The following is a 13,973-nucleotide window of genomic DNA, read 5'->3' as shown; positions in this document are numbered from 1 at the left end:
GGTCAGACCTGTTGAGCTTGGCTAAAAAATTCCACCAAAACAAAAGCACATTCAGCATAAAATCATGAACTTGAGTCTAGAGTGAAACCCAAGGCAACGGTGCGAACCAACTTTGCATCATTGAAATCACATCTAATTTTGCACAACCACATAACACTCAAATGTAGGTTTCCGGTGTCTCATTTACAAATAGTGAACGCATACCTGCACACAATCTTCTCGGGATGTAATGATATCCAAACATCACGATACGATATTATCACGATATGAAGCTCACGATACGATAATTATCACGATATTGTGGGGAGTTTGGCGAAATTTAAAAAAGGTCGCAATATTGTAAAAGAATGAGCTCATACTAAGAAAAACATGCAACATTGTGCTTTTGTACATAACAGCAATACATATAAACCACCTACAATATCTAATAACACCTATTTATGTCATGTTTTGGTTCTGTTTAGGGTGGGTTTTGCTTTGTTTTTGTTGGGTTTTTAGTTTGTCATGTTTATGTTCTGATTTCCTGATTTTCCCTAGTCTCGTTAAGCCTTTCCATGTCCACCTGTGTTTGCCTGCCCTTCCTCATGTGCCAACCAATCAGCAACCCCTTCCACTTGTGTCTTGCCCAGCTGTGTCTCGTCGTGTGTAATTAGTGTGTGTACTTAGTTTTCGGTTTTCGCTTCAGTTCTTGTCGGTTCATTATTCTTGTTTCCCCACGTTCATGTTGCCAGTGTTTTCGTCTGCTCCTGTATAGTTTTCCCTCTGGTATTTTTGTATTCGTTGTCACCAAGCCCTGTTTGCTACTTTGGTTTTGTTGGATTAAATTTTACTTCTTTTTTCGCACCTCTGCCTCCCTGACTCGTCCGCCTCCTGCATTTGGGTCCACCACCACACTTCCGCGTTCATGACAGAATGAACCGACCACGAAAGGACCCAGCAGGGAGCAGCCGGAGCCGATCGGCACGACGTCGGCCAGCTCCCAGACGCCATCAGCCTGTTGACCAACCCCGTTCCCTCGGTGTAGGTTCAGCTTTCTTTTCGGGTTCCTGTGTCTCCGTGTTCTCCTCACCTGTTAAAGCCTATTTACCCAGTTCACCACCTTATGATTCCCGTTACACTTATTTAAGTGATTCTGATTTGGAACTCACAGACACCGAGTTAAACATTTCTGATTTGGACACCAGTTTTTGTTCACCTAGTAAGTCTCCCCGGGCACTTCCTTATGACACGATTCTGTCACCCCACGTTTTTGTTGACCACGATCCTGAGTTTGATTTTGATTCAGAGTTAGAGGATGACTGTGAAGTGAGTGAGCACACTGATTTTGGTTGGAGTGCGAGTGATAGCTTTTATAGTTTTTTGTTTTCACGTTCCCCGTCATGTCAAGTAGCACCTGTTTCTGCGTCACCTGGTTCCCCGTTGTCTCGAGTTCCCCGGTCCCTTGGTCAACAGGCTGGTGTGACGACAGCCCCAGCTCCCCGAAAACATAGGAGGAGGCAGAGGCGACCCAAGCGGCAGCCTGCGCCGCTGCCGCCGCAGCCCCTGGCCGCTGCGCCTGCGCCGCTGCCGCCGCAGCCCCTGGCCGCTGCGCCTGCGCCGCTGCCGCCGCAGCCCCTGGCCGCTTCGCCTGCGCCGCTGCCGCCGCAGCCACTGGCCGCTTCGCCTGCGCCGCTGCCGCCGCAGCCCCTGGCCGCTTCGCCTGCGCCGCTGCCGCCGCAGCCCCTGGCCGCTTCGCCTGCGCCGCAGCCCCTGGCCAATGCGCCTGCGCCGCTGCCGCCGCAGCCCCTGGCCGCTTCGCCTGCGCCGCTGCCGCCGCAGCCCCTGGCCAATGCGCCTGCGCCGCTGCCGCCGCAGCCCCTGGCCAATGCGCCTGCGCCGCTGCCGCCGCAGCCCCTGGCCAATGCGCCTGCGCCGCTGCCGCCGCAGCCCCTGGCCGCTTCGCCTGCGCCGCTGCCGCCGCAGCCCATGGCCGCTTCGCCTGCGCCGCTGCCGCCGCAGCCCCTGGCCGCTTCGCCTGTGCCCCTGCCGCCGCAGCCCCTGGCCGCTTCGCCTGGGCCGCAACCTCCAGCTCCTCGACCGGTGGCGCCCGGCCAGCGGCCGCCTTCTCCACCACCTGTTCCGGCGGCGCCCGGCCAGCGGCCGCCTTCGCCTGCACCAGTTCCGGCGGCGCCCGGCCAGCGGCCGCCATCTCCACCACCAGTTCCGGCGGCGCCCGGTCAGCGGCCGCCTTCGCATGCACCAGTTCCGGCGGTGCCCGGCCAGCGGCCGTCTTCGCCTGCACCAGTTCCGGCGGCGCCCGGCCAGCGGCCGCCATCTCCACCACCAGTTCCGGCGGCGCCCGGTCAGCGGCCGCCTTCGCCTGCACCAGTTCCGGCGGCGCCCGGCCAGCGGCCGCCTTCGCCTGCACTAGTTCCGGCGGCGCCCGGCCAGCGGCCGCCTTCGCATGCACCAGTTCCGGCGGCGCCCGGCCAGCGGCCGCCTTCGCCTGCACTAGTTCCGGCGGCGCCCGGCCAGCGGCCGCCTTCGCCTGCACCAGTTCCGGCGGCGCCCAGCCAGCGGCCGCCATCTCCACCACCAGTTCCGGCGGCGCCCGGTCAGCGGCCGCCTTCGCATGCACCAGTTCCGGCGGCGCCCGGCCAGCGGCCGCCTTCGCCTGCACCAGTTCCGGCGGCGCCCAGCCAGCGGCCGCCATCTCCACCACCAGTTCCGGCGGCGCCCGGTCAGCGGCCGCCTTCGCATGCACCAGTTCCGGCGGCGCCCGGCCAGCGGCCGCCTTCGCATGCACCAGTTCCGGCGGCGCCCGGTCAGCCGCCGCCTTCGCCTGCACTAGTTCCGCCGGCGCCCGGCCGGCGGCCGCCTCCACCAGCTTCTACCCGGGCGGCGTACGACTTGAGGCCGCCGCCTCCTGCTCCTCGTCTGGCGGCGAACACCCCGCCGCCACCTCTGCTCCTCGTCGGGCGTCGAGGACGCCCTCCTGACCGGCCCCGACGGGCCCTCCTCGTCGGGCGTCGAGGACGCCCTCCTGACTGGCCCCGACCGACGGGCCCTCCTCGTCTGGCGTCCGGGACGCCCACCTGACTGGCCCCGCCGGGCACTCCTCGTCTGGCGTCCGGGACGCCCACCTGACTGGCCCCGCCGGGCACTCCTCGTCTGGCGTCCGGGACGCCCACCTGACTGGCCCCGCTGGGCACTCCTCGTCTGGCGTCCGGGACGCCCACCTGACTGGCCCCGCTGGGCACTCCTCGTCTGGCGTCCGGGACGCCCACCTGACTGGCCCCGCTGGGCACTCCTCGTCTGGCGTCCGGGACGCCCACCTGACTGGCCCCGCTAGTTCCGGCGGCGCCCGGCCGGCGGCCGCCTCCACCAGCTTCTACCCGGGCGGCGTACGACTTGAGGCCGTCGCCTCCTGCTCCTCGTCTGGCGGCGAACACCCCGCCGCCACCTCTGCTCCTCGTCGGGCGTCGAGGACGCCCTCCTGACCGGCCCCGACGGGCCCTCCTCGTCGGGCGTCGAGGACGCCCTCCTGACTGGCCCCGCTGGGCACTCCTCGTCTGGCGTCCGGGACGCCCACCTGACTGGCCCCGCTGGGCACTCCTCGTCTGGCGTCCGGGACGCCCACCTGACTGGCCCCGCTAGTTCCGGCGGCGCCCGGCCGGCGGCCGCCTCCACCAGCTTCTACCCGGGCGGCGTACGACTTGAGGCCGTCGCCTCCTGCTCCTCGTCTGGCGGCGAACACCCCGCCGCCACCTCTGCTCCTCGTCGGGCGTCAGGGACGTCCTCCTGACCGGCCCCGCCGGGCCCTCCTCGTCGGGCGTCGAGGACGCCCTCCTGACGGGCCCCGCCGGGCCCTCCTCGTCGGGCGTCGAGGACGCCCTCCTGACGGGCCCCGCCGGGCCCTCCTCGTCGGGCGTCGAGTACGCCCTCCTGACCGGCCCCGACGGGCCCTCCTCGTCGGGCGTCGAGGACGCCCTCCTGAGCGGCCCCGACGGGCCCTCCTGACTGGCCCCGCCGGGCTCTCCTCGTCTGGCGTCCGGGACGCCCACCTGACTGGCCCCGCCGGGCTCTCCTCGTCTGGCGTCCGGGACGCCCACCTGACTGGCCCCGCCGGGCACTCCTCGTCTGGCGTCCGGGACGCCCACCTGACTGGCCCCGCTGGGCACTCCTCGTCTGGCGTCCGGGACGCCCACCTGACTGGCCCCGCTAGTTCCGGCGGCGCCCGGCCGGCGGCCGCCTCCACCAGCTTCTACCCGGGCGGCGTACGACTTGAGGCCGCCACCTCTGCTCCTAGTCGGGCGTCAGGGACGCCCTCCTGACCGGCCCCGCCGGGCCCTCCTCGTCGGGCGTCGAGGACGCCCTCCTGACGGGCCCCGCCGGGCCCTCCTCGTCGGGCGTCGAGGACGCCCTCCTGACCGGCCCCGACGGGCCCTCCTCGTCGGGCGTCGAGGACGCCCTCCTGACTGGCCCCGACGGGCCCTCCTCGTCGGGCGTCGAGGACGCCCTCCTGACCGGCCCCGACGGGCCCTCCTGACTGGCCCCGCCGGGCTCTCCTCGTCTGGCGTCCGGGACGCCCACCTGACTGGCCCCGCCGGGCTCTCCTCGTCTGGCGTCCGGGACGCCCACCTGACTGGCCCCGCTGGGCACTCCTCGTCTGGCGTCCGGGACGCCCACCTGACTGGCCCCGCTGGGCACTCCTCGTCTGGCGTCCGGGACGCCCACCTGACTGGCCCCGCTGGGCACTCCTCGTCTGGCGTCCGGGACGCCCACCTGACTGGCCCCGCCGGGCACTCCTCGTCTGGCGTCCGGGACGTCCACCTGACTGGCCCTCCGGGCACTCCTCGTCTGGCGTCCGGGACGCCCACCTGACTGGCCCCTCTGGGCACTCCTCGTCTGGCGTCCGGGACGCCCACCTGACTGGCCCTCTGGGCACTCCTCATCTGGCCACCTCTACTGTTGGCATTTTGTTTTGTTTTTTTGGACTGCCCTTGATAGTGGGCCGTGCACCCTCCCGCCTGTTTTTGTTGTTTATGGACCTTATGGGACATCTGGGAGCTGTCCCTTGAAGGGGGGGTACTGTCATGTTTTGGTTCTGTTTAGGGTGGGTTTTGCTTTGTTTTTGTTGGGTTTTTAGTTTGTCATGTTTATGTTCTGATTTCCTGATTTTCGCTAGTCTCGTTAAGCCTTTCCATGTCCACCTGTGTTTGCCTGCCCTTCCTCATGTGCCAACCAATCAGCAACCCCTGTCTTGCCCAGCTGTGTCTCGTCGTGTGTAATTAGTGTGTGTACTTAGTTTTCGGTTTTCGCTTCAGTTCTTGTCGGTTCATTATTCTTGTTTCCCCACGTTCATGTTGCCAGTGTTTTCGTCTGCTCCTGTATAGTTTTCCCTCTGGTATTTTTGTATTCGTTGTCACCAAGCCCTGTTTGCTACTTTGGTTTTGTTGGATTAAATTTTACTTCTTTTTTCGCACCTCTGCCTCCCTGACTCGTCCGCCTCCTGCATTTGGGTCCACCACCACACTTCCGCGTTCATGACAATTTAGGCTCTTACTTGTTCCTGCGCGCGCACATTGAGTTCCGTCACACATTGACTCGGTTCACAGGCATATTACATTCCCCTTCATCCGACGTTTAGTATAGATTCTAAACATAGAAGGGCCAAAAAATCACTAATGAAAATTAAATTGCACAAAAAAAAATTGCCACGAGAGTGTGCGAGAAATGCACAAATGGAAATCAACGCCTGACTTTTTTAACAGATGTGCTGCTTTTAAATATTGTGAACATGACAACAACGATATTGTGGCAGTTTTAATATCACGATGTCACCATATTGCACTTATCATTACATCCCTACAATCTTCATTTTATTTTAAGTCACACTCTGGGTGGATGGATATATGTTACAGATTCAACACCACATCCCCGCCAAAGCACCTCATGAATGACAATGTTTATCAACGATCTTGTTGATCAATAGCTCTACATCATGGATCGTGGCACTAACCGGAAAAAAGACCAATATTTGAATATTTACAGACAGAAATTGAGGTACCTATAGATAAGTGGGAAGTTAAGCAGATATTATTTAGTGATCAAAGCACCGATAGGAAAAATCTAGGAATATTTGGCACGTTGCTGCTGTGATGACTGTTTCTGACGCAAACACCGTGCCAGAAATGAAATAAAGTAGCTGTTTTGAGGTTGGAAGTAAAAAAAAATTAAATTTAATCTCATAGCCAATGCATGTTTGTTACACGTGGTAAGCAATGACACTTATTAGCCTGGAAAGTTAACCAGACTCATCGCTTTACCAGCGTGTGAGTCTGGGTACAGTCACTATGAAGCACATTTCTGAGGCCGGGCAAACCTGACCAAATAGACAGTGAAAAAATCCAATCTGCAAAGAAAGAGTGGACATGACATCATAAAAGTGGGAAGTTATGTTGAAGACTAGTCAACACACAGATGCTCATATGAAACATTATTCGAAATTGGAGAACATTTGAGACTGTACTTAGTAGAAAAAGCATGATTTTTGATGTTTTAAATTTGTTAAACATAAACAAGAGGTCTTCAGAAATTTTACAACTTGACTTAAATACGTGTATAATGCTGAATGATGTTTACAGGAGGAAACTTGTATATTTTATTTATTAAAGAATTACAACTGCAATTCAACAAAAGATTCCTGTGGCAAATCTAATATTGGGGTCTAAGGAATTGAAAAGAAAAAGGGGGTCTTCAAAGCAGCACATACTGTTGTTTTGTTTGTTTGTTTTTTTGTTTTTTGTTTTACTTGTTAAAAAATACCGACCACGCCTCCACAAACCCCTCACCCCCGACCCCTGGCCCTATACTAATTGCCTATGATCTGTATATGCCTCATCTTTACGTATACTTTGTAGTTCATAAAGTAGTCTGCTCGCAACATGGGAGGAGCAAGATGGCCGCCCTGTCGCTTCAAAGGCTTGCATGGGTGTGTATGGGCTTTCGGCTATCCAGTCATATATTCAGATCAGTGAGAAAACCTCATTCGATGCATCAAACAGAAATAACTAGTACATTGCAGGGGGTAGTTGAAAACAATTGATAATTTATGATATTACTGTTAATGCTTTATGTGTTTCTGTAACAGCCACATCTAAACACAAGTGTCTCATCACTCAACTTGCCTTTTGTTTCTAAAGCATTTTAAAACAACTATTGTTGTGTACTAAGCACTGTACATTGAGTAAAAATCAGTCATGCAATAAAGACAGGTAAAAAAAAAAACATAATTAAACCTCAGATGACTGATGAATAGAATGCAAAACTGCTATACTGTCTCAAAATATTGTGGTTCAGTGATATTTTCCTGATATTTAAAGTTAAAAATGCACCGATACAAACAAAGATGAATGCAATCACGTGTTAGCAAAAACTTATTTAAAAGAAAAAAACACAATAAAACTGCAAATGAAAAAAATACAATAATATGAATTGTTCATTTCTTTTAATGAAAAACGCATGACGACACACTGCTTTCGCGCAATGTCATGCAATTTGTGCGCGCTCCTGCGGTGAGGGATACCAATATTTGAGGGAGCAACTATGATGAAATCTGAAACCTGTCCAGCTTGATCTGAGGAACTAAACATGAACCCCTGCTGGTCTGTGTGAAAGATTAACTATTTTCTTGTTAAAGAAGTCAAACAAGCCGAAATCAATTCCCTTACCTTTTGCTCATGACTATAAGCCAGAATCCAGTCTTCTTGCTCGGGATGGAAGAGCAGGCTGAGGATATAGAAGTTCAGCCGGTACTTCTGGTATGTTGCTCCTTCATCAGAACTGATCAGAAGACTGTTCTCCACTTCAGTATCCGTTAAGAGCATAATCTTTGGAAAGAATGAGATATGGTACATAATACAACAAATTAAGGTTTGCAACAATATGTTGTTCCTTAAATAAAGTAGCTGTGGAACTCATTCAAATTTCTGATTTTCAGTCATTCCTTCATGTAGCTTTAATTTCCGAAGAGGTTCTGTCTTTCCAGCTGAGGTCAGACAATTTTGTATGCCAACACACAACACTGCAGTGCACCAACGTAAGTAACGTACAACTGTACTGTACTGTGTACAGTATTACTGTATTTGATTTTAGTGTTCAAATGGCACCATTTTCTGTTGTTTTATGAAGGGGAATTGCTGGAAAGAGAATGTAAAAAAAAAAAAAGATGATTGAAATAGGAGAAACTTGCAAAATTTGAGCAAACTGTGTGTCATTCAGCTGCACAGAACAGATGGTAGTGGAGGTTTCACTGTACCTTAAGACACACACTGATGTATGAAAGCTGGTCTATAAAGGCCAGAGGTGGTGTACACCCTGGAAAAATAACGTGACAGATTCAGCTAATTACTGACATATAGTGAAAGTGTTTTTTTCGGTGGATGATCTAAAATGTCTAAAGTACCCTTACAAGATGCACACAGTCGCTGATGCAATCGGATCACTTTTTTAAAAAGAAACAAAACATCAAAACAGAACACATTCATATAGAGCGGCTGATGGCCACAACTCACGCCCATCCGCTCTTCACTTAGACCGACTGCTTGAGCAACTCTTCCGCAACCTGGCTCGTCCTTCTAACTGACGTCACCAGTGGTGTAACTGCTCCTGGGAGTAGTGGGTAATAGTAGTATACTCTAAAATTCCACCATAGTCCAGAAAACTGTCCTGTTTAAAGGTCCCCTCATATGAAATGTTCACTTTTGGGGGGGTTTTGGTCATAAATATGCCTTACTACAGCCTGACAAAGTCTCCAAGTTGTAAGATAAATGATCCATGTTTCCCTTTTCTATGGCCGTTTGTATCAAAGTAGGTCAAATAGCACTCTCAAATGGGCTGTTTTTAGCAGGTCGGTTTTACACATCACTAACCCCACCTTTTCGGTTTTACACGTCACTAGGTCAGCGCGTTGAAGGATCATTCACATTCACCCTGTTAATGACCCGGCCCACCCTACTCGGCCTACAATTGGCTCATCAGTCCTCATGTGTAAAGTTAGCCTAATCTAATCAGTGAAGACATCGCCTGGCAGCCAATTAGAGGCAGAGGAGGTTGGGCCATGTCTTCACCATCCTCACATATTACTGAATGGTGCGCATCAGAAGGGATTTAGAAGTGGGTAGTGGCAAAACTGACTGAAGAATAAGTTGAAGAATAAGTTGGTTGGACGTCACCCTCTAAATAAAGGCGCTGCATTCCAATACACGTATTACAATGAAAAGACATTACAATTGTTTCAAAATATTTTTAACTGCCTTCATCAGCAGTTACATTAGTATGAATTATTCACACTAGAGGTGTCTTAAGTCAATTTCTAATGCACCTTCCTGACGTACTTTCAATGTGCGTCAATCCTCCTGTCTCAGCTTCTGACACACTCACCCGTGTAACTGGTGAAAACTCGCGCAGGTGTGACCCATTGACTAGTGAGGGTGTCTGTAACTGCGGGATTGTGGCGTTTTCATGAGACATAAATTCCAAAGAGATCCATTTGGATTACATTTCACACTTTAAATGTGAAGTTGATGCTATGCGTCCGGCAGTTAAACTGATCGTCCCCAGTGACATGTACGGCTCTTCGAACAGGATACTGCCAAGGAGCATGCATGCATTTTTGTATTCTGTATTGAATAAATAGGTTATAGGAAAAATAATTTAATCAGTGTTGTGCTCATGACTGAATGTATATAATGAATATTTGGAACTGTTAATTGACAAGCGAGTGAGCCGTTTAAGTTTTGCCAAGTATGGATTTCACGGCCGGCATATGTAAAAACAAAAAAAAACAACCAAATGTTTCCAAGTCCCGATTTCCACAATTAGAATGACTGTAGTTGTTACAAGATGCACTTTCAGACAAACTGCAAGCCACCAATACGAGTCAGCAGCTGCTCGGCGTGATGTGGTCAACACCAACGTAGCACGCAAGCAGTTAGTTGAATCAAAACATTCAATTTGATGATAGTCCTTTAGTGCAGCTTCCTGAGCATGCAAGAGGAAAAATGCTTAAGTCTCAGGGAGAATACACGCACACTGCTAGATTTGACAGGGGATACCCTCATTTAAATTTGGCTCCACCCAGAGTGAGTACATTTCATGGTGTGTAATTGACACACTTTAGTCGATGAAAGAATCCGTAAAGCCAAAAAAGTGAGCAACAGTGCACCTTTTCTGACTTAAGCACCTGGAGATTATATGCCCCTAAGTGCGTTAGGAGTGTTCATAATCATTTGTCCTTCAATATACAATGGTTCATTTTTTTTTGTCAGGAGATTATTGATGAATGTATGCATCTTTATTTTTATTTTATTTTTTTACACTTCCCATGATGGTAATGCCTCATAGGCCAGTCAGTCAATCGTTAGTGTATTTCAGCTTTCATTTGGAAGCACCTGCCTTTTTGCCTGCATTCCACCATCACTCGTGACACCAGTAGCCAATTTAAACTGCAAACTTGGAACTTGTGAATCTCCTGCTGTAATGTGAACTCTTGACATTTCTCCCTTAAACAATTGATTTGTTGAAAGTTACATAGCTGAGTTTCCCTCATTTTAAAGAAGCCCTCAAGCAATATTAGGTTTTGTCATTTTAGCTGCGTGTTTCGTCTGTGGGCTTACTGGAGTGAGACGAGTGTACAATCATAAAGAAGCATATTTATTTATTTTTTTCCAAAAACAAAAACGTTGACAGATGTACTGCAAGTAATTGACACCTTTCCAAAACCACCCCCGCCCCCCCAAAAACCCACCTTTCCTTTTTTTAATTTATTTTTATTTGTTAACCTGTCCTGTTCAGCAGCTTGGTCATACAAAATGGAGCATCTGTACACTTTTTTTTTTTTTTTTTTTTTTGCCGAGTATTATATGTGACCAGCCCTGGTAAAAGGGTCCTCTTGTGCCAAAAATTCAAAATGTTTGCACTTAACTGCACTTAATTCCCTTTAAAATAATAAAGATAATACATGGATGTAGCTCAAAAATTGACAAAGTTACAGCAGTTTTAATGTTGGAAGGTTGAAATCGCTAGTTTTGAGAAAAAGGGCTTTAAAGTTTTGGTCCTTGCATCTTTCAAATGTCCATAGCAACCAGTAACTTAGGAAAAAGATATGAACCTGAAATTTTCAGAAATATCAGTGGAAAGTCAATTCCAATAGCAGGCAAGGTCATCATCTGAGATTTGAACCCTTTAAACGTTTTGGAAGTTTGACCTCTCAAGAGATGAAATCAGCCACAACTTTGAAGATCACATTCAGCTTTCAATTCATTTGCTGAGGCATCAGCCAAAGTTTGCTTATTTTATTGTTGCTCCTTGTGGTATTTTCTTGCATAAATGAGGTCATATTACCACCGTGGGAAATTTGATTTCATAGTTTTGTGTCAATTAAAAGATTATTTGCCATTGGATGTGGCCTGTGAAAAGTGCTTTATTGATAATTTATCATGGATGTGATAAATGCTTTTGGTCACATGAAGAAAATGAAAATGTTCCCTTGGTCCCATGAATGGACCCACTTCTTCAAACGGACTGGCGACTCAACATCCCTCTCAAAAATCACGCCGACCTGATCTCGTGGCAGCAGAAACTGGAAAAGTTGAGTGCTCGCAGATGTACATTCCACAGCAAGCCGACAACACATTTCTCCTTTGTGCTCTCATTTTGTACACAGATTTTGCAAACACATTGTGCACAACCCGCCAGCCTACGTTGCCTGGGGAAACGACAGGACCACGATCCCCACGTTCATGCTTAGCACACCTCCCAATCTGGAAGCTTGTCATCAGCAGACACAAGAGTTCAACTTAAAAACACTAAAAGACAAATAAGAAAGGATACAAAATGAAGAAAAAAAAAGGACATGATGAGAAATATAGTAAAATGTAGGGATGGGCAGAGTGTAGTGTGATACCATGCAGCTGTATTGGGCCGATCTCTCTCTCTCTTTCTCTCTCTCTCCAGTGACAATGCGAAAACAGCAATTGTTTTCATGGCTTTCAATCAATCAATCAATCAATCAATCAATCAATCAATCAATCAATCAATCAATCACCCTAGCATTTTAATGACCATCATTATACAAGGATTTTTGCTGTTTGCAGGCTGCCCCGGTCACTAATTCACTCTCTCCCTCAAATAGCAGCAGACCACTGTATAGAAATATATATTGTAATATTTATTTTTAGCATACTTAGTTTTGGAGTTTTGTAATCCAAAAGTAATCAAGTTACATTATTTTTATATTATGGTACTTGGATTGCATTACTAATTAATGGTGCATATTTTTATCAGGTAACTAGTAACTGAATCCATTTTAAAAGTAACCTTCTAAACCTTATAGCATTTTCTTTCAAATTAGCGGTCTTTGTTTTTTTTTGTTTTTTTTGTTTTTTTTTTATCAAAAGAACTAGTGATATCAGTCCTTGGTATCAGTATTGGTGACTACTCAAGAGTTGTGTACTCATAAGTAATAATGGTATCGGTCTGGAAAAAAAGTATCAAATATCTCAAGTAAAAGGGGATGGCACGGTGGTTGACTGGTTAGCACATTCGCCTCCCAGTTCTGAGGACTCTGGTTCGAGTCCAGGCTCCGGCCTTCCTGGGTGGAGTTTGCATGTTCTCCCCGTGCCCGCGTGGGTCTTCTCCGGGTGATCTGGTCTCCTCCCACATTCCAAAGACATGCATGGAAGGTTAATTGGGCGCTCCGAATTGTCACTAGGTGTGCGTGAGTGTGGATGGTTGTTCGTCTCTGTGTGCCCTGCGATTGGCTGGCAACCAGTCCAGGGTGTCCCCCGCCTACTGCCCAGAGCCAGCTGAGATAGGCGACAGCACCCCCCGCGACCCTTGTGAGGAATAAGCGGTCAAGAAAATGGATGGATGGAAAAGGGGATGAATAAATAGATAAATGAATAAATACATTAGTAGCTAATTGAATATCTGCATAAATTAGAAGGAAATTTAAAAAATAAATAAAAAAATCCATTAGATGAACCAAACATGACTTTTGAGCCTCTGTTTCCATACTGAATGTGTAGTTGTATCTAATATGCACATCAGAACAAAAATACATTCTATATTATATTTGCAGAATAAAAAAAATGATTCTATTATCTCTGTATGTGTATGTAAATTGATGATGGGGGCGGGCTATACAATACTATCTCGCCGAAGGCGCCACATTGAGTAGGTTAGGTATGCAGCAACCTCTCCAACACGCCACCAGTGAAACTGAGAAGTGGACTGTTTTTTAAAGCAACGCTAAATAAGTATTTAACCTTCAATTCATATTTTCATAATTCTGATGATGTAACATTGACTTACATATTGATTAATGAAACCTTTGTCTTGGCCTGAGGGGGTCTGTATCATTTTTACTGGCACTAAACAACTTTGAGGTGGATGGTGTGAACTCTTCCACACACAAAAAAACTACAAACGTGCCGACTGCTTTACGGCATACGTCCTTTCTTTCCCCGGTCGAACGTCTACGCGTGATTACTGTTATCATGAAGAAGCTACAAAACACCCCAAGAAACAAAGATTTTTGTCTGGAGCCAACAATAATAATGATAAAAAGCCTACCTGAATGTGGATAAAAGCACAGTACATGCTTTCACTCGCTGGCGAGGTGAAAAACGAGAGGGGATTTTCGCGGGCTCTGCTCTTTTTAGTAGGTAGCTTTCCATGCTCAAATCAAAAATGATTATGCTAATGTAGGGCTGGGCGATATGGCCAAAAATTCATATCACGGTATAAACTGCATCCCTTCACTATATATCACGGTATAAGTGTGTTAAGTGATTTTTTTTTTTTAATAAATAATTTGCTTACTGGTTTACATAGTCCTTTATAGAAACTATATAGATAAAAAAAAAAAATGAAATTCTAAATTTACTTTTTACTTTTCGGAAAAATGCATGGTAAAAATCAACTTGATA

At 49.1% G+C, this 13,973-nt stretch overlaps 1 protein-coding gene across 5 annotated transcripts in view; it reads right to left on the bottom strand.

The window, feature by feature from the left end:
• sorcs1 (sortilin-related VPS10 domain containing receptor 1) overlaps positions 1-13,973 on the bottom strand; it is a 215,843-nt gene that overhangs the window by 83,623 nt on the left and 118,247 nt on the right. For all 5 annotated transcript variants that reach the window (XR_013284119.1, XR_013284120.1, XM_077525635.1 and 2 more), the window contains exon 4: positions 7,713-7,871. Coding sequence is in view for 3 of the 5 variants with exons in the window: in XM_077525635.1 (XP_077381761.1) it covers positions 7,713-7,871 (159 nt within the window). In the remaining 2 variants the exon portion in view is untranslated. The remainder of the gene's footprint in view (positions 1-7,712; positions 7,872-13,973) is intronic.

Source organism: Festucalex cinctus, chromosome 6, assembly GCF_051991245.1.
Source record: "Festucalex cinctus isolate MCC-2025b chromosome 6, RoL_Fcin_1.0, whole genome shotgun sequence".
NCBI classification, from domain to species: Eukaryota; Metazoa; Chordata; class Actinopteri; order Syngnathiformes; family Syngnathidae; genus Festucalex; species Festucalex cinctus.
This window is presented reverse-complemented; position numbering and strand designations above follow the sequence as displayed.